The sequence below is a fragment of the Danio rerio genome, chromosome 25 (assembly GCF_052040795.2).
Source record: "Danio rerio strain M-AB ecotype USA chromosome 25, GRCz13ab, whole genome shotgun sequence".
Taxonomy (NCBI): Eukaryota; Metazoa; Chordata; class Actinopteri; order Cypriniformes; family Danionidae; genus Danio; species Danio rerio.
The window spans coordinates 24,009,763-24,031,208 of NC_141045.1; the positions used below are offsets into that span (position 1 = coordinate 24,009,763).

The window sequence follows — 21,446 nt, forward strand, 5'->3', positions numbered from 1 at the left end:
CCAGTGTAGTTGTGATGTCCATGTCAAAAAAATAAATAAAATAAAAAAATAAAATGAAATGACACTGGAAAAAAGTATTGAACACATGAAGAAAGGGGAGTGTAAAAAGGTAGTGAAAGCCCAGACAGCAGCTAAAATCTCTCAGTAGTTCTTCAGCAACCTTCTGTCCTTCCTCATTATAAATTAGTATTCACTGCTTCAGTCCAACATCTAACAGGATGATGAAGATGAAACCTGGGTGGCCATTTCAGCACAACAATGATCCAAAATGCAGCCAAGGAAACTGATATGCTTTCAGAGAATGAAATCCAAGCTGCAGAATGGCCCAGTCAATCACCTGACTTGAATCCAATAGAGAATACAAAATAAAGATCAGATTTGATAGACAAAACCCACAGAACCATGATTTTTACACTGTGGAAAAAAATCACACCTGAACAATTCACGTGACTTCATTCTCCATATGTGTATATGGCTTTAATATCTTTAAGCTTTCAAGTTTACAGAGCAGAGATCAAGGTCCCATAATACAATTTGTAGTTAAATTCATAAATAAAAAAACGGAAAACACATATGAATACCAAAATACGGAATATCCTAATTAACAGACTTTTTTATATAGGTAGATAGATAGATAGACAGACAGACAGACAGACAGACAGACAGACAGACAGACAGACAGACAGACAGACAGACAGACAGACAGACAGATAGATAGATAGATAGATAGATAGATAGATAGATAGATAGATAGATAGATAGATAGATAGATAGATAGATAGATAGATAGATAGATAGATAGATAGATATCATACAATCATATATTTTTATATTGATTAGTTTTGGAATTTAAAAAGCAAGCTAATTAGACACTGTACAATATTTTGTGTGCGTTTATTTGTTAAATATTTTAAATTTGAAAAAGAAAACCGACTGCACCTTTTAAGATGTGTTTTATAGATTGATTTACAGATCAATGCAAACTAATGAGGCATCTCATTTAAACACTGATGTGGCTCTGCCATGAATAGTTTATTAAGAGTAAGTAGAATCTGTCATTAAGTGAATTAGAGGTGACAATTATCCAGATGCATGTTGTTTATTTGCCTTTTCTTGGAAATCAATGAGCACTAATTTGTTTCTGCTGTAATTAAGTCCACAGATTGCCGCCTCACATTTTATAGACTATACACACCACTGTCTTTTCTTGTTTTCTCCTCTTTGTTTTCTAGGGGTTTCAGAAATACGTGGATGATTTTGATCCACATTCCATGGTACAGTAAGCCTTTGCATTAACACTTCTCTCTCATACACTTATTGTATGGCAAAAGGTTACAAAGGCCACACTCCTTGAATATTACTTATTAAAATATTATATTGTGCACTTTTTGACAGTTCACAGCCGAACAGATAGCAGGCAGAGATGTGCGACTTTTAAGAATTAAGAAGGTAATGTACACTCATAAATTGACCTTTTCTGTTTGTTCAAACTACCTAAGGAAAATTAGCTGAAACAACACAATTCTTACATTTTGGGGGGAACAATGTAACTATTTTATGTTCAATCCACTTAAATTTGTAAAAACTAACAAACTAACTTAGTTTCTTCATGTTGTCCTAACACAAATTGATTGTGTGTAAGCCAGCATTTTTTACAGTCTAAGACAATAAGAAAAACTCAGAAATGAGAGCAACATCTGTAAAATTATTTTTAATAGTGTTTTTTATTATATCTTTAGGAAGGAAAGCTTGATCTGGCCATTGAGGGAGGAATCGATTCCCCATTGGGAAAGATTGTGGTGTCGTCTATCTATGAAGGAGGTGCAGCAGATAAACATGGTAAGTTTTGTTAGGGATAAAGTACATCCAGGCAGTTGTTATTGCAGAATACAGCCTGACAGGCTGTTGTTTAGGCCTGATGGGATTTATTCTGCTATAACCACCGCTTGGATTTACTTTATACTATTTATTACATGGCTACTTGTAACAAAATGTAAGAAATATGCACAAAGCATTGTTCTGAGCCATAATAGTTTATTAACCCTCTGGTTCACCTCATTTGCTTCCGACCAAATTTTTTTATTGGTCTGAATTTTGACCGAGTTTAAATTTTTTAAAACTACAGCATCTTCAAAATGATCCAGAACTTGGTGAATTTTTTGGGAATTTCACACATGAATTCAAGGCCTGGAAAGTACTTAAGAACAAACATTTGTCATTAAAAGGGCTTGAATTTAAAGAGTGGGTCCACTATGATATCATATTTTAAACTTTAGTTCATGTGTGATGTAGCTGTGTGAACATAAACAACATCTCTGAATGTAAGACGCTCAAAATTTAATGAAAATGGAGACATTGGCTTTTACAGAGTCAGCTTAGCAAAGCCTTCAGCAATACATCCGGTCTAGTGAGATCACAATGGCTTCCAGTTACGCGCACTCACCTCGCGCACACACCCTGCGCAGCGAAGAGGCGTGGCCAGAGGCACTGTAATGTTAAAGCAGTAAAAGCTAAAATGCCGTCCAAACGCTGTAATTTCCACAAAACATTTCCTGGTTCTGTATTTGGGCTTCCAAAGGACTTGACACAAAGAGAGATGGGCTTAGAGTGTTTTTTCCAGAGAATTATATATATATATATATATATATATATATATATATATATATATATATATATATATATATATATATATATATATATATATATATATATATATATATAAAGATATAGCTAGCATTTGACAAGGGAGAACTTCCAGAATCTCACCCAACTCCTCCAACCAACAAAGCTGTGGACTGTGAGGCACAACCTGTAAGTATATTTATTTGTTATAATTAATCAACTACAGGCATATTTTCTAGCGTTAACGGTATGTTGTTGTGAGGATGTAAACAAGGATGTAAACAACGAGAAATGCTGTTCGGCACCGTTAACAATTTAGCTACAATTTCATATTTATCAGTCAAATCGCTGTAAACACCCACAATCTTTAACAGCACATGCATTGTCTTTCTATGTGGCCGCTTTCCGAGCATGCTACATCTCAAATAACAAACTCGCAAAAGATATGAGAACAGTTCATATTGCTTACACATGCTTATAACCCGAATATATGTAAAAGACACTTGTCAGATTTTATTTTAGAGAGCAGGCGTGAGATTCAGCTGTGTGCTCTTCATTCTTCTGTCTGATTCAAGCTGCTAATGCTGCTGACAGCTGCTCTGACTGTACTGTTTACACAGTGCAAAAGCGCGCACTTGTAGGGGCGTAATGTGGAGCCAATCCGCGAATCACCGCACATTATGTTAGCTGACCAATCAGAGCCTCTTGAGGGCAGTCTTTTAGAAGAACTAGAAAATATGACAGTTGTTTTCATGTTATCTGAGTAGCTGTTTATAATCAAGTAGGATATATGAAAAAATAACAGGATTTTCTACAAGTGAAACATGAGCACACATTGCTTTGCATCTTATAAACACAACCAAGCCTTAAAAATACACTTTGGACCACCCCTTTAAAGTTTATGTTTTTTTTTTTTTTTAGCAATTGTGCTGCTTTCAAAAACTGAACAAAATACCTGGGAAAGTCTTAATTTAAAAATCTTGCATTTAAATCCACTAAGACAAATTAGCATTTATTACAGCATTTAAGAAACTGCATTTGACTAAGCAGGAATGCAGTCATAAAGCATCTAAATGGCTGCTGCAATTTTGATCATAATCTGCATGTTTAAGTGCAACAGCAAAAAAAAAAAAAAAAGCTATTTTGTTTTGGTTAACTTTGCTCTCACAACATGTCCCATTTTACAGCTACAGGAGTAGTAGGTTGTCTTTTTGTGGCTGTCTGAATGCATTTAGCCACAGGTGTCTAATTACAAAAGTGATAAGTATTTGAATGAGGACAAACGCAAAACCAATATAAATTTGTAAACAGGGCCCAAAGTGTACTGGGGGTTGGTTTTTGTTTCACTCTCTTCGTTGATTTATGATATTGATTATATTGATTCGAGTGGTTTTAGATGAGTTTCGAATGACTTGCTTGTCACTGTTAATTTTCCATGTTCTTCTCATGTGTTCTCAGGTGGGGTCGTGTCAGGTGATGAGATCATGGCTGTGAATGGAAAGATTTTGACAGATGTGACTCTAGCTGAAGGACAGACCTCAATGGCTCAGGCCTGGAACAGTGGAGGGGTACGGTCTTTATTATCATGCAACAGCCAATCAGTTTCGATCAGATCATCTGTCTGAACAGTGTTTTTCTTGAAGTGAAGAAGACCATGCTGGAGCTGAATGGTTTGCATACACCAATAAATAAGCACACATAGAATTTAAACAAAATTTGAACACTTCATTCATCAAATCATTCATCTTTTGCAATTTAATGAATTCAACACCGCTTACTATTTTCAATAACCTCTCATTTCACTAATTTTACTTCTTACCACATTAATGCAATGGTCCCATAATTAGCTGTAATTAATTCATCCAAACTTTTTTTTTTTTTTCAACAAAATTTAAAGTAGTTACATTTTATCTTCATGTCAACACCATGCAATTCCAACTTTTCCCTGAAAAAATGTGAGAGTCACAGTTTCAAGTTTTTAAACTCGCAATTGCAATGATCTTAAATGGTTAGTTCACCCAAAATTTACCCACCTTCATGTCCTTCCAACCACCCCATTTAAGATACAGTATTTTAGATGAAGTCTGAGAGCTCCCTCATCCTCTATAGACAGTAACGACCTTATATAGTCATATTTACAACATGGGCTCATTCTGAAAACGTATCTCTATATACAATTCTGGAGATTGCAAATTATGTAGACAGAAATACGGATGGCTGCATTTCATCTTTCAAACGAACACTATAGGGCGCTGGTATAACGCCATTCCTTTTTGCACTAGCAGCTGACCGCTTACCTCCATATAGACGGCTTTCCCACTGTTAGCAGTTTATCTGGTGGCTCGCCGCATACTTTGACGAACTTGAGACACAGGGAGGAGTTGACCGCAATAATGGTGTTCGAGTCCAGGGAAGAATGGTTCCAACAGCAGGTAAGACGAAAATAAAAGCCAAAAAATAAAATAAACAAGTAAATAACAGGGTGGAAATGTGGTATAATCTAAAAAACGTGGTAAAAATCAGGGGGATTTTTCTTTTTCTAGATTGCTTTTCAAAAAATTGTTGGTTGGGGTTAGGGAGGCTGGTTAATCTGTGCTATTTCAAACACTGTCAGTTGAATTTAGAGAAGAGGGTGGGTAGGGTTATCACTCGGTCAGTAAGTCAATCATCATCAGCCTCTGGTGGATTTACGTGAGAAGAGGCACTCGCAAGACAAATCTGGGATCTCAAAAAGCATACACTGCGATCTCTGGTGGATTCGTGAAAACAAAAACTGCAAAAAAATGTAGTTCCTGGGACGTATTTGGCACTCTCCAGAAATGTATACAGGGGTACGTTTTCAGAAAGAGCCTGGGTTGTATAGGACTGCTTCCATCTGTGGAGGATGAGGGAGCTCTCAGAATTCATGAAAAATATTTATACTTGTGTTCCAAAGACAAACAAAGGTCTCATGAGATTGTAATAACTTGAGGGTGAGTAATTAATAACATAATTAAAATGTTTCTGTGAAATACTGTAAGCCTTTAAGTTATTGTATCACCTTAAACTTGTGAGAGGCTATAAACTTACTATTTTAAGAATTAAAGTCACACTTCTCAATTAATATTAAATTGTCAAAAATTATGTTCAGAATTGTGACATATAAAAACAAAATGTGTGTGTGCATGTCAAGAAACATCTTATGCTGGTTAGATATATTTTTTAATTATTTTGAAGCATGGCTGCTGGTTTGAACTGGTTTAAGGCAACACTACAAAATTTTTTCTTGTAATATTGTTGTTGCGCTTCTCCATGGGTAGGGCCAGACAGAATCTGTGGACATTATTTCTATTTCTGTGCAGAATATTTTTTTTAAAATTTTTTTAAAATATTTTTTTTTGGGAACACCCAAAGCTGCATGTAAGATGGGGGGGGGGGTTGGGGGGGGGGGGGGGGGGACGGTTTGGGAACACCCAAAGCTGCATGTAAGATTTCAGGTGACAGGAGGAAGATTTGGTCCCTGCAGCAGCAGAATTCATCAATATGTGTTATTTTAGGGACATTATTTTAAGGTAAAACAAACATAAACTACCTAACAAAAGTCTTGTCATCAATCCCAGTTTTAAGAACAACAAATAATAACTTAAATTGTAGCTGATCATTTGAAAAAGTGGAAGAAGGTAGATTTTTCTGCATACCAATCATCACAAATGCTGCTGAAGACCTACTGGAGCCCGCATAGACCCAAGATTCCCACAGAAATCATTCAAGTTTGGTGAAGGAATAATCATGATTTGGAGTTACATTCAGTATGAAGATGTGCGAGAGATCTGTAGAGTGGATGACAACATCAACAGCTTGAGTTGTCAAGACATTTGTGCTGCCCATTACATTACAAACCACAGAAGAGGGCAAATTCTTCTGCAGGATAGCGCTCCTCATACTTCAGCCTCCTCATCAAGGTTCCTAAAAACAATAGGATTGGCCAGCCCATTCACCAGACATGAACATTATTGAGCATGTCTGGGGTAAGATGGAGGAGGCATTAAAGATGAATCCAAAAAATCTTGATGAACTCTTGGAAGAGTGCTTTCTTAGCCATTCCAGAAGACTTTATTAAGTTATTGGAGTCATTGCAAAGATGTATGGATGCTGTCCTCCAAGCTCATGGGAGTCATACACAATATTTTTTTTTTTCCACTGCACTATGACTTTATATTCTATACTGTACATTATTTCTTTCAAGTGACAAGACATTTGTCCAAGCAAAGTCAGACCTTACTGTCCTAATGATTCAGATTTAAAGTTGCCATGAAACAGAAGATTGTCATTTTTCCCCATATGGTGACGTACATCTGATTAAAACAGTCCTAAAATGAGGGGAAAAAAGAAGGGAAAGGCATGATTTCATCTTTTGGGAACTGATTGGATCATTGGAAAGTGTGTGTTGCTAACAAAATTAAGGAAAATTGATGAATGGACAAAAGCAGAGGAGAAATGAGACTCACACTGATAACCCCTCCCAAATGGTATTACATGTGACCAGAAGTGAAGAAAGGTCATTTCAAAAGGGCCATAACCTTTATAATATGATAAAAGATTATGGCAAATTAATTTTTACAAAGTAATGAAGTGCACAGATACATTGTTTATATCAAACATCACTATATTCAAATAAAACAAGAACAGTAAGCTTTTATTTCATTCCAGGTTTAAGCTGATAAAGACGTTGTTTAAGCTAATCCTAAACTAGTCTTGAACTACCAAGACCAGCAGTAGATCAGCTTAAACCAGTTCATTAACAGCTAAGAACTGGCTTAAACCAGAAGCCATGCTTTCAAATGTATCTAACCAGAATATGCTCTTTCATTTCAACAGGGCTACCTTTTGTTATTTAGTTTTGTGACCCAGAAACAAGCTTTCATAGCTAATGAATCGTATTAGTCTTGCACTATAAATAAATCAAGTACTATGACAAAAACTATGCAGTACAGAACTCACTAGGTTAAATTGCAAAATTGCTGTAATTATGATAATTCTGACATCACATTGAACTACATTTTGCAGAATTAAATGGATTTTATTCCCCATTTGTTAGAGAAATGGTGGGATTATTTATGCATTAGTTATTTAAAACAACAGCCTAAACTATCATAAATGATGAGTACTGAGCTTTGGAATTTTTAGAGTTATTGTGTTGATATTTTGTGTCATATTTTTTCTTATGAGAAATAGGAATCACATGGAAGCACACATTTCTGCTCCCACAATGTTTTCTTTAGCACACATCATCAAAAATAGATGAAAGGATGAAGCAGAATGTAGCAAGAACAATGTTCCCCTGTACTTGTCAAACAGCGTGGCTTTTTTTTTTCTTTTTCTTTTTTTTTTTTTTTGAAGAATGCTCCACTTTTTTTGGAAATATGCTTATTTTAAAACTCCTCTAGAGTTAAACAGTTAAGTTTTACTATTTTTGAATCTATTCAATTGATGTTCGGGTCGGCGAGGCAGTGGCGCAGTAGGTAGTGCTATCGCAGCACAGCAAGAAGGTCGCTGGTTCGAATCTCGGCTCAGTTGGCTTTTCTGTGTGGAGTTTGCATGTTCTCCCTGCCTTCACGTGGGTTTCCTCCGGGTGCTTCGGTTTCCCCCACAGTCCAAAGACATGCGGTACAGGTGAATTGGGTAGGCTAAATTGTCCGTAGTGTATGAGTGTGTGTGTGAATGTGTGTGTGGATGTTTCCTAGAGATGGATTGCAGCTGAAAGGGCATCTGCTGCGTAAAAACTGCGTAAAAATTTCGCTGTGGCGACCCCAGATTAATAAAGGGACTAAGCCGAGAAGAAAATGAATGAATGAATGGTCTTCGTGTCTGGCCGGAGCACTTTTAGCTTAGCTTAGCATACATCATTGACTCGTATTAGACCATTAGCATTTCACAAAACAAATAAAAAAAAAGATAATTATCCAGCATTATGTATGGTATGTATTATGATAATTTTCCTATTTAAAGCTTGATTCTTCTGTAGTGACAGTACATCATAAACTAACAGAAAATGAAAAAGTTGATTTTTTCTGGGTCGAATGGAATCAAAATGGAAAAGCACAACTGTTTAACCCTAGGGGGGAAAGTGGAGCATTCCTTTAAGTATGTTATTCAACACATTTCATTAATGCAAGTCATAATATGCAGGAGGAAAAATCACTGACGGCATGTCTTTTATTATGAGCTAGAATTCAGACAAAGCTTTCCATTGTTTTGTTAAGCATGTGACGTTTTCCCATCCAGGATTGGATTGACCTGGTCATCGCAGTGTCTCCACCAAAGGAATATGAAGATGAGGTGTACGTATAGTTGCATTCTTCCTCATAATATGATATGTGACCACACACAATGACTGCTCCAGTGCAATTCAATCCAATTAGATTTAGCATTATGCGGCCTGTTTCCATTACATCCAATGAAAAAGGCAATCAGTTGTGTAAATGGCTCTCAATGGTGAAGCTGTCATCTGTTGTATGTCTTCAGCCCTAAAGCAGCATCAGTCAGACCCACTGCAAAGAAAACGGTTTTTCAAGGCAGTGCCCCTGTGTACAGACAGGGATACGTCCTTCAGATGAAGACCCCACCATCCCCCAACGTCATCAGCCGCTAGCCTGGTGGTAACCCCCCCCCCACCCCCCCCCCCACCCCCCCAGCGTGCATCATGTACATGTGACAATCTCTTTGTCAATTTGGAAACCCACCCAGTTGTTTTTAGTTGGAGATTTGGTGTGTTAATGATTCAGCGCTGCAGTAATGCAGTATTCAATTATGTTGTTAACCGAGCTGAGCAGTCGTTCTGATTGATGTTGTTCAAAGGGACTGTTACATGTCATGACTCGTGCATTGATTATTGCAGCTTTGACCTGTTCTGTTGCTTCTGCATGTCACTCTATAGCTCTGCTGTGTGTGGGCTAATTCTGCCAACCATGAAGCTGTTTACACTATAGTGTGTTTCTGTTTTAAAAAGAAGTTCTAGTATGTCAATGCATTTTTCATTCATTCATTCATTTACTTTTTGGTAAACCACTATCTTATCCAGCATATGTTTTACACAGCGGATGCCCATCCAGCTGTAACCCATCACTGGGAAACATCCATACACACTCATTCATTTAATTCATTCATTTTCTTTTCGGCTTAGTCCCTTTATTAATTTGGGGTTGTCACAGCGGAATGAACCGTCAACTTATCCAGCATATGTTTTATGCAGCAGATGCCTAGTCAGCTGTTACCCATTACTGGGAAACATCCCTACGCACTCATTCACACACATACACTTTACAATTTAGCTTATCCAATTCACCTATAGTGTGTGTCTTTGGACTGTGGGGGAAACCGGAGCACACGGAAGAAACCCACGCAAACACGGTGAGAACATACAAACTCCACACAGAAATCCCAACTGACCCAGCCGAGGCTCGAACTAGTGACCTTCTTGCTGTGAGGCGATCGTGCTACCCTCTGCAGCAAATTTTATTTGTCACATACACAATCACACAGTATGTAATGCAATGAAATGAAATGCTTAATTGTGAGTTTAGAATAGTCACAACACAAACAAAATTAATAATAATAATAACAATACGAATCTAAATTATGGAAAAATAGAAGGTATGCAATAGAAATAAAAACCTTTATTCATCAAGGTTCACCACAGCTGAATGAACTGCCAACTTATATATGTGAGTGTGTATGGTTGTTGCCCAGTACTGGGTTGCAGCTGAAAGGGCATCTACTGTGTAAAACATATGCTAGATAAGTTGGCGGTTCATTCCACTGTGGCGACCCCTGATAAATGAAGGGACTAAGCCAAAGGAAAATGAATGAATGAATAGAAAACATACATGCAGATTCTCAAAAAGCATTATTTGGGCTTGAATGCATTTCGTGTTGCTCTAGTACTAGTTATGGCCTGCTGGTTGCTGGAAATAGTAGTTGTACTATTTTTAAGTTCTTCTTTCACATTCTTTGAACGAATGCAGTGACTAGTTTTCTGTCATTTGTTTATTCTGTACTCTCAGAAGGTAAACTGTCGCTGGGGTGGTACCTTTTTAAAAGTTACATTTTTGTACCATACAGGTGGGCATAAGTACCTTTAGGCTTTACTTTTGTACCTTTAAGGTACTGTAAGGTACACATTTGTACTTAATGATATGTACCTTTAAGCAGGGGTGTAGATTTAGGATGGACAGAGGGGACGCATCCCCACCATTATCTACCAACTATTGAAATGTCCCCAGCAATAAATTAATTTACTTTTAAAAATCTGTCAGTATTATTTTAGACATGCAGAAAGAGTTAAATCTCGTCTCTCCTCAAGTCGCACCGCCCCACAAACACATATAAAAACAATTTTGTCAGAAAAGATGGAGCCTGTGCACTACGGCTAAATTAAACTTTTAGCCGTAGTCTAAAGCCGTAGTCTTTTTTAAACTCTCTCTTTATCAGTTAATTGTCAGTGAATTATCTCTGAATTGTTTGATTCACTCGTCCCCACTAATATCAAGTGTAAACCTACCTTGCCTTTAAGGACCTGTTTGGAACACAAATTAAAAATTTGAATAGGGACTGCCTCAGTGACAGATTTTGTACCTTCGTATGCGAGAGTTTAGGTTTTAGATACAACAACCAAAAATTGATTGTTCTGTCATGATTTACTCACCCTCACATCATTGCAAAACCAAGAGACTTTTATCACAACTGATGATATTTCGAATCAAATTTAAGATTCCTGTACCTCTGGTCCTTATCATACACCCGACGCAATAAGGCGAAAGAGATGTTTGACGTAATTTGTTGCTATTTCAGTCCAACACAACCCTAATTTTCTAGCGTTGTGCCATGTTGTTAAATAGCAAATCCATTTGCACCATTTTGTGGACTCATGGGTGTTCTAGTGTAGAAAGAAGGTGTGACAGAAATTTCTCACATTTGATTGGAAATATCTTAATTTGAGTTCCAAAATTTTTAAATAACATGTGTTTGAGTAAATAATGATGAGTGTTTTTTTTCTTTCCCCCTCACCCATTGTGTGGATGTGAGATATACTGGACACTGTTAACAATTTTTGTAAATGATACAGTATTTAGCTGTAAAATGAACTGTATTTTACTGTAGGACAGTTATGCGGTATGTCTCTGTATTTTACAGTTGCTCTGTGAAAATTACTGTATGTTTTACAGTAAAGATACACAATATTGTAAATACACACACAGCAAGGTAAATGCTACTGTAAATGTAAATACAGTATTTTTGCTGTAATTAATTTACAGTAAGTTACTGCCGAACTGCTGCCATTTAGTTTCTGTAGATACCACAGGAAATTGTTAACATTGTATTTACCCTGTCTTTAATATCAGTTAAATTAATTTAATGTTTATGTGTCTCTTCTTTTACAGGACATTCTTTTAAAAGGAACCACCAGAGGAATCATGAGCCATTCTTCAGCAATCAATTTGCCGCAAGCATGTAGCTTAGTAAATACACTGTAAGTGAGGCAGATGAAGTTAATCACATGATCTAAAAAAATCCAACATTCATATTTCAGCAATACATAGTTTACTATTCAGGCCATATTTTTGTTGTTGCTTGCAAAACAATAAACACGCATTAACAAAAATATATCCGTTTGCTTTCAGTAATACTGTTTGTTGGATCATTTGAGCCAAAAAGAGGTGTTAGGTCTATATGTTGCTCTGTATTGACGACTATATTAGCTGGCATCAATATTAGCTGGCTAGTTTTACTAGCAATATCTATTACTGATCACTTTTTTGTAGTTTTTTTTTCAATCAAGGGTAGTAGCCTGTACATTTTTTCTTCAATTCCTCTGTAACAAACGGGCATGTCTATCAATTCACTTTTACTATCTTTTTGCATACCTGTCAACCTTTCCATTTTTCCTGGAATTCTCCTGTATTTTACGGTTCTATCCCGTTACCATCCCTTAAAGGTATTTTCCTGTATTCATCCCATATTTTTAGTCATTCTCTGAAGGGTGGCAATAAACATTAAAGAGCCGATCCTCCCTATATGCAACTCATATCGCCTAATCTTTTCTCATTGTAGAAAAATAATTAGTTGACTTTAATTAAAATAAGTGATTAAACCCATTGCCTTACAGTTTGTAAGTAAATTAAATATGTGCATGATTATAAAAATTAAGTTAATTTAACTTAACAGTTTCAAGTTTCAGTGGGTTCACTCCTTTTTTTTAAGTAAAGTCAACTTGTAATTTTTAAGGTAATGGGTTCATTTTTATATAAAGTCAACGTGTCATGTTTAAAGCTATGGATTTATTTTATTTGATTTTTTGATAGGGTAAATCAGGGGTGCTCAATCCTGTTCCTGGAGATCTACCCTCCTGCAGATTTCAGTTGCTACCCATACGTTTTCCACTGTATGTATTATGCTTGCCATATTGGAACAGTCTAAGCTGGACCAGAAAGTTCCAGAGTTCACACTTTGCTGATGGTTAATTATAAAGCGTGTTTGGCATGTTGCCAGAGAGCTCTGAGCTCATAAAATCCTCGAGCCTGGGGTATCCCTTCCATTTGCAGGGCGAGAGGGGAGCTTGAGCTCAGGTAGGTCTCCTGCTTATTTAGCTAATGACAAATTAGGAGTTGCTATGGAAGGATATACTGCTGATGATTAAGAGCTCATCTGTGGTGCCAATTTGGTTTGGTCAATTCACCTATGTCTCATGTTTTCGGACTGTGGAAGAAAACCGGGGAGTACAAGCAAACTCTGCACAGAAACATCGACTGGCCTGTTAGAGACTTGGACCAGTGACAATCTTCCTGTGAGGCAACAATGCTAATCGCTGGGCCGCCGTACTGGCCTTTTAAGAAAAGGGGGATTCCTCAAGACAAAGACAACTGAGATATTAAACTCTGGTTATTTTAAGTGGGTTAGAAATCGTCTGATCGGTGAATCGTGTTTTAGCTAATGTGGGACCAACCCTGGTCAATCATAAATTTTTATTTATAAATAAACTTCACAAAGTCAGCGTGTCACTTTTAAAGTTATGGGTTTATTCACTTTACTTTTTAAGTAAAGCAAATAATCAAAAGTATCTCCATCATGATTTCTGGTTTTATTTGCATTTATTAAGGATTTATTGCGAAGTTTAAAGCTCACAAAAAACAACAATACTGAGTAAGACAATGTAAGTCAAACCTACTTTACAGAAAATTGGTTTTGTGATGTTCCTTAATTTCTGATGAGCGCTCCTAAATAAGTTGTCATAATGTTATGTTTGTTTCTTTTACAAATTAAGAGTGCTTTCACACTAAGACTCTTTCATTTTTTCAAAGCAAGCCATAAGTCATTTTTAATATTATTGAGATTTTTACATAGAATGTAAATAGAATGAATATAACCTCGATTGATGTATGTATGGCAATATTTGGCTGAGTAACAACTATTTGAAAATATGGAATTGACGGGTGCATAAAAATTTAAATATCGAAAAAAAAAACGATTAAATTTGTGCAAATTAAGCTTTTAGCAAAGCATATTTCTATATGCGTTCTATTCCATATAATAGTAGGGCATTTACAAAATATCTTAATAGAACATGGTCTTTATAAATATTCTAATGATTCATAACATTTTTAAAAACAATCATTTTTAAATGTATATGATTATTACCTCTGCAACATAAGGGGCTCTATTTTGACGATCCATGTGCAAAGCGCAGGGCGCAAACGCATTCAGGGCATGTCAAAATCCACTTTTGCTAATATAAGGATGGAAAAATTTCCTATGAGCTTGGATGACTGCATCCATGGATCTCTGCGATGACTCAAATAACTTATTGATAAAGTCATTCAATGCCTGCTCCTTCATCTTACCCCAGACATGCTCAGTAATATTCATGCCGGTTCCAATAGGTCTTCTGCAGTAGAGGTCCGCATTAGCAATAAACTTCAGAATAAAGCGAGGGAGCGGTCGGTAACTGGTGTAATTTTGGACGGGAGCGGGCGGTCTAACTATATCGCTCCCGACTCCCGAGCGAGCGAGCATGCGTAAGTATGTGTTTGAATGAATGCTGTGTTTAGCTTGTTTGTTGCTGTTGTTTTGTGTGTGTGTGTGTGTGTGTGTGTGTGTGTGTGTGTGTGTGTGTGTGTGTAAATAAGAGAGATAGTAATGCTGCCTGTGTGTGTCACTTGCTTGGTGCTTATGTGTGTGTGTGTGTGTGCGCGCGCGTGTATGTGTGTGTGTATTTATACAGACAGCTTGTTATAGGCTGTCTGGACTCTAGCTAGACTACAGCTGAGTGGTTTTTGGTTTTGCTCTCCCCTGGCCTGTTAGCGGGATTGGGCGCCGCAGGTAAAAAACGTCGCGGGTTGGGCATTGGGACAACAAATGCTGAATGTAAGCGGAATTGGTCTGGTTCAGACCTAAACCTGGCAGTAAACCGCGCAGATGTCTATTCTGCAGTGTTTTTGATGATTTGGATGCAGAAAAAACTACCTTCTGCCACTTTTCCAAATGATCAACTAGAAGTCAAGTTATTATTTGTTGCTCTTACAACTTAGGATCAACGAGAAGACTTTTGTCAGGTAGTGTATAACGTGCATAACAAGCTGACACTGATGCAAAGAAACTGTGTAATAAAGTTGTTATTTTTGTTTTTTGTTGATACAAAAGTATTTTTGTAGCTTGATAGTATTCAGATTGAACCACTGAAGGTATGTGATCTGTTTTACTAATGTTTTTTTTTTTTTTTTTTGTATCTTTCTGCACTTACTGAAAAAGGCTGGAATCTTACTCCATAGGATTGTAGGATGAGGGAGCTCTCATATTTCACCTAAAATATCTTCATTTGTGATATAAAGGTCTCATGGCTTTGGAAAAATAATAACGTAATTTACATTTTGCGGTTAACTAGCACTTTAAGGTTGTTTTGTTTTTATTGTTCAGGCGATTCAGTTAACTCAACAGGCCCGCTGAGCACAGAAATCTGCTCATTTTGATTAGAAAGTAAATTTTACTAATGCGCTTACATCTTTACAAACAAACTTACAAACCCATACAATTGTATTTTGATTAACCTGATTGTTTATTTGAAAAATGCACACACAACAACCACAATGTGGCATCGTTTGGTGATGTGATGTTTGAAACAAGCAGACTGAGGCTCTGGAGAGATCGCCAGATGGAACCGAAGAAAGCCTTAGAGGAAATTGGCCAAACTGAGGTAGGAATTTCAGAGAGTGTCATGCCAGACTTATTTTTAGTTGAATGTTTGCATAGCGTTGTACCATTAGAGTCATTTTCTCTCAGTTGAAAAACTGGACTGATTTCTCAAACATGGAATAAACCAGAGGCAATAAATCCAGGCAGAAAGACGGTCAACAAAAGTTGAAAATCCCGTTAATCACAGAGAAGATTTGATGCATATTGATTCAGTTAAGTAACATTTGAATGTTCTCTCGCAGGTTTATGGGAGCTCATTTAATTGCATTTCTGTGTCGTGATTCATTTTGTGTCATACGCTATTGATCACAGGAAGATCTTCGATGAATCTTGTCTACAGGCAAAAAGCTTTTTGAGCTTGCAGTCAAATGTGTATTGTAGTTCTTGGATAGTTTAACCCATCACTGTCACCAGAGGAATGATGAACACAATGGTATGACATTTTCTTGATATCTACCACAAGACATTTGTGTAAATGGCAATGAATCTACTTTTATAAAACAAGGATAAAGTTATGATATTTGCTATGTTCATTAGTCAACTGAGTTTTTGATTTAATAACAAAATTTGTGTTAGAAATAGGAATTACTCTTTTCCAAAATGTGTTTGTTTTTGTTGTTGAATTTCGATTTGGGTCCCTCTTACTATAACATACAGTAAATCATTCATTCATTCATTTTCTCCGACTTAGTGCCTTATTTATCAGGGATTGCCACAGTGAAATGAACCGCCAACTATTCCAGCGTACATTTTACGCAGAGAATGCCCTTCTAACCGCAACCCAGTCCTCTGAAACACCCATACACACTCATTCACTCACACACTTATACACTATGGCCAATTTAGTTTATCCAATTAACCTAAGGTGCATGTCTTTGGACTGTGGGGGAAACTGGAACACCCGGAGGAAACCATTGTGAACATGGGGAGAACATATAATAAAGCTTCTTCTTTGGCTCTCGGCGAAGGCGGTCGCACTTTTTCCGTCTCCTTCCCATATCTCCCCCTGCTAGCTCCTCTTGTCTTCGTCTTATTGTATTTCTGAGACTCTCTTTGTGCCCTGCTATCCAAACGAATAAGGAATTATGGATTTGATCAAGCGGTCTCTGAATGCAATTGACACCATCTTCTCAATGAGAAGTTTGGGCTCGGGAGAGCCCACTTGTTCTGCGGGGACATTTGCAGCTGGATACATGATGGACGGGTGGGAGAAGTTGAGCATCGTGTGCCTGGCTGCTCTGTCTCTGGAGGATATTGAAGATATTTACCTATTCGGAACTTTGATAACAGGGTTTCTGCTGATGGGCTTATGCGGGGCCCTGGGATATCGTCGATTGATGAAAGCGGTCAGTGCTGCTCAAAACCCCACCAGGCTGGCCGCATATGGGTAGGGTCGCAAATGCTCAGACTATGGTCCTAGACTGCAAATCGGAAAACATGGGGATGAAATTAGCGGCTTTGCAACAAGATTAGGTCAGATCTGGAGACGAGTGACGGACATTAAATATCTGTGAAATTGGCAGATATTGACATAAATTTGAAGTATTTTCCTACTCTTTCAGCTCTGTGTTTTCTTTTCTCCTGCCAGATGGCCTCGACTGGAGAAAAACAACTTCATGCTAATAAATGCATAAAGATAATACTAAAGAGCACAACAGGGCAGACACATTAGTTCAAGTGTAGAAATGAAATTTTCTCATATATCATCTTCACTCATTTTGACTTACATTTTCTAATTTGACACATTCTCAATCATGAATTCTATACAGAATTTAAATGTTGGGCATTGAACGTCTTTCCAAAACCTCAGTATTATATGTGCTGCTGTAGTTATACTAGTTAAAGGGAAGAATACCACAACTGGAGCCAATCCTCCAGAAAATTGGAAAAAAACGTTGCCTGGTCTGATGAGTCTCGATTTCTGCTGCGACATACAGATGGTAGGGTTAGAATTTGACCTCAACAACTCATCACCTTAGAATTATGAGGTTCTGTCTGGATTCTGAATGATTTTGAGATATTGAGCTTCAAACTTTTTGCATTCCATATCAAACAGTGTGTGTAACATTTGTTTTTTGTTTTTGTTTTTATAAAAAAGTCTTAAAATGTAAACAACTTAAGTTGTCATTTAATAAGACTGTGTCAATAACTAATTTTTGACAAAAATATCAGATAGAACCTAAGGGGATGAATTTGAAAGCATGGATACATCCCACCTTGTATCAACAGTTCAGGCTGGTGGTGGTGGTGTAATGGTGTGGGGGTATTTTGTTGGCACACTTTGGGCCTATTAGTACCAATTGAGCATCAAGTCAACACCACAGCCTGCCTGAGTATTATTGCTGATCATGTCCATCCCTTTATGACCACAGTTTACACATCTTCTGATGGCTACTTCCACCAGGATAATGCATCATGTCATAAATCATGAATCCTCTCAGACTGATTTCTTAAACATAACAATGAGTTCACTGTACTCAAATGGCCTCCACATCACCAGACTCAATCAAATAGAGCATCTTTGGGATGTGGTGGAACGGGAGATTCGCATCATGGATGTGCAGCTGACAAATCTGCAGCAACTGTGTGATCATGTCAATATGGACCAAAATCTCTGAGGAATATTTCCAGTATCTTGTTGAATATCTGCCTTGAAGGACTAAGGCAGTACTGAAGGCAAAAGGTGGTCCAACCAGCTACTACAAAAGTGTACCTAATAAAGTGGCCGACAAGTGTATACAGAACATCAGTTTTATCATCTAAAGCCATATTCTGGTTAAGAAAGGAATTGTTGTTGAAAAAACCTCAAAAACCACTCCGAGGTAGTATTTGACATTAGACACTTGCAGTCTTATTCACTTGAGAGTGTGTTCACTCAACTGGAAGTGCTCTAGGCTGTCAGGGTCAGGACTGCAAAATGGCAACGTACAGTGCACTGTGCACTTTAATGGATAGTTATCTCGCAGAATGACAAGTTAGTGTTAATATTTAATGTACTCACCTTTAGGTCATCTAGGGTGTACAGTTTTAAGTCAAAATTATTAGCCTTGCTGTGCTGTTTTTTTCAAATATTTCCCAAATGATGTTTAACAGAGCAAGACATTTTTCACAGTATCTCCTATAATATTGTTTCTACTGGAGAAAGTCTTGTTTATTTTATTTCGGCTAGAATAAAATCAGTTTTAAATTTTTTAAAACCATTTTAAAGTCAATATTACTAGCCCTCTTATGCAATATTTGTTTTTGATATTCTACAGAACAAACCACTGTTATACAACAATTTGCGTAAATACCCCAACTTACCTAATTAACCTAAATCTTTACATTTCACTTTAAGCTGAAAATTTGTCTCTAGAAAAGTATCTAGTCGAATATTATGTACTGTCCTCATAGCAAAGATAAAATAAATTAGTTATTAGAAATTAGTTATTAAAACTATTATGTTTAGAAATGTTGAATAAAATCTTCTTTCCATTAAACAGAAATTGGGGACAGAAATATACAGGGAGGTAATAATTCAGGAGGTCTAATAATGTCTGAATTCAACTGTAGGTGGCTGTTTTCTTTAGTCAAACATTAGAGCAGATTTTTAGCTCCAAGCAATGGTCTCTAGGGATTCGTGTAAAAGGTTACCATCCCTTTTAGAATAAAAGGGGAAAACAGACGCAAACAACATAATCCCTGCAGCTCATGATACGTTAAGGTTCTTATCAAGTCTATTCAAGTCCATCTTTGTTGTCATTCTACATGCACAAGGATATTCAGTAGAATAAATGTCACGTCTCACAGGACAGTGCTACATGCTAATTAAACATAAACACACACCAGAACATATAGAAGAACATATAAGAAAATAGGGCACGGTGGCGACGCAGTGGTTAGCACTGTCACCTCACAGCAAGAAGGTCACTGGTTCAAGTCCTGGCTGGGTCAGTTGGCATTTCTGTGTTGAGTTTGCATGTTCTTCCCGTGTTTGCATGGGTTTCCTTCGGGTGCTCCGGTTTCCCCCACGAGTCCAAAGACATGTGCTGTAGGTGAATTGGGTAAGCTAAAGTGTGCTATGAGTGTGCATGGATGTTTCTCAGTGATGGGTTGCAGCTGGAAGGGCATCCACTGGATACAAAAGAAGCTCTATAAGTTGGCGGTTCATTCCACTGTGGTGACCTCTGATTTAATAAAGGGACTAAGCGAAAAATAATGAATGAATGATATGCCAGGGCAAGCAGTGAGACGTACAAGAGGATGTGTAATGCATTAATCAAGCACTGCTTGTTTCTTATTGAGTCTTAGTAAGTGTTTGCAAAACAGTCAAGCGCATATGCAGCAAAAAGAGTGCGTTACAACATGTGTTTGCTACAGCCCACTCACCTGCGTGTATCTCATTTGAAGAAACACTTCTCTTTTTTATTTTTATGACTCCCCTACAGTTTAACAATAGAGTTCAACCGTTTTTTAATTAATTCATCCTATACTCAGGTCTGACAAGTTCATTATTAGCTTAGCTTAGCATTGATCATTGGATCGGATTAGATCATTAGCATCTCATTAAAAAATTTCAAAGAAAGAGTTTCGATAAATTTAAGTAAATTTAAAATAAATGTGTTTTTTTATAGTTACATTGTGTAATAAGATTGCACTGAGATTCATTCATTCATTTTTTTTTCAACTTAGTCCCTTTATTAATCCACAGCAGAATGAACCGCCAACTTATCCAGTGTATGTTTTAAAGATGCCCTTCCAGGAGCAACCCAATACTGGGAAAAAGATCTATTGCATTTACTACATTTTTAAGGTACGTGGTTGCAAACAGTTTGGGCTGAATTTAAACAAATTTAACTTTAGTAATGTTCAACTTAATTTGTTTGTTAAAATTCTGCCCATATAAATCATTTGCAACCTCTTACCTTAATAACAAATGTAGTAAAATCAACAAAAAAAAATCAGTGTAATAGAAAATGAAAAGTTGCTATTTAGGCCGGTATGGGTAGGAAAAATTGGAGTTGAGGACTCTCACAGTCTGGGGTCGAAAGACTGAGCTTTGATACTTTGATCTTCTACCTGAGGCAGAAGTTTAAAGAGACTATACAACATACTAGCTGCTTTGATAGAGCAAGAAAAATAAGAAATATGTCCAGGATGGATGGAGGGCAGGGGTGCACTCATGATCTTTGCAGCTGTTCCCTATCCGCTGTAGGCTCTTGCAGTCAGCAGCACTGCAGTACCCACACTAGACAGTGAAGCCGCTGCTCAGCACACTCTCAGTGGTGCTTCTGTGAAATGTAGTAAGGACGGGTGTAGGGAGACCTGCTGTTTTAAAGCTGTGGAGATAGATGTGACATTGGTTCATCCATGTGCACTGCTTGAAATAGTGCTTCTGACTCTCTCCATTGTCTGCTGATAGTCAGTGGGGGGTGATTGCTGCTGAAATCCATCAAACCTCCCTTGTTTTTTTTTCGCATGTTGAGGGGACATGTTGTGACACGTCTGTAACCAGTTAAAACAGTCATTCTGTATACTTTATACAGCACCTATGGTATACATAGCCCCTTAACCACTACGAAGAACTGCTTCATATAGGTTCTACATAACACACAGAGGGA

At 37.2% G+C, this 21,446-nt stretch overlaps 1 protein-coding gene across 11 annotated transcripts in view; it reads left to right on the top strand.

Moving 5' to 3' along the window:
• ush1c (Usher syndrome 1C) overlaps nucleotides 1-12,674 on the top strand; it is a 53,466-nt gene extending 40,792 nt beyond the window's left edge. For 4 of the 11 annotated variants that reach the window (NM_001442433.1, NM_001442436.1, NM_001442437.1 and 1 more), the window contains 7 exon segments: nucleotides 1,233-1,274; nucleotides 1,396-1,449; nucleotides 1,740-1,839; nucleotides 4,081-4,190; nucleotides 8,887-8,942; nucleotides 9,127-9,257; nucleotides 12,042-12,264. In NM_001442433.1, the coding sequence (NP_001429362.1) occupies nucleotides 1,233-1,274; nucleotides 1,396-1,449; nucleotides 1,740-1,839; nucleotides 4,081-4,190; nucleotides 8,887-8,942; nucleotides 9,127-9,253 (489 nt within the window). In that variant the 3' untranslated portion in view covers nucleotides 9,254-9,257; nucleotides 12,042-12,264. 11 annotated transcript variants of the gene reach the window in all.
• The last annotated feature ends 8,772 nt before the right edge of the window (nucleotides 12,675-21,446 follow it).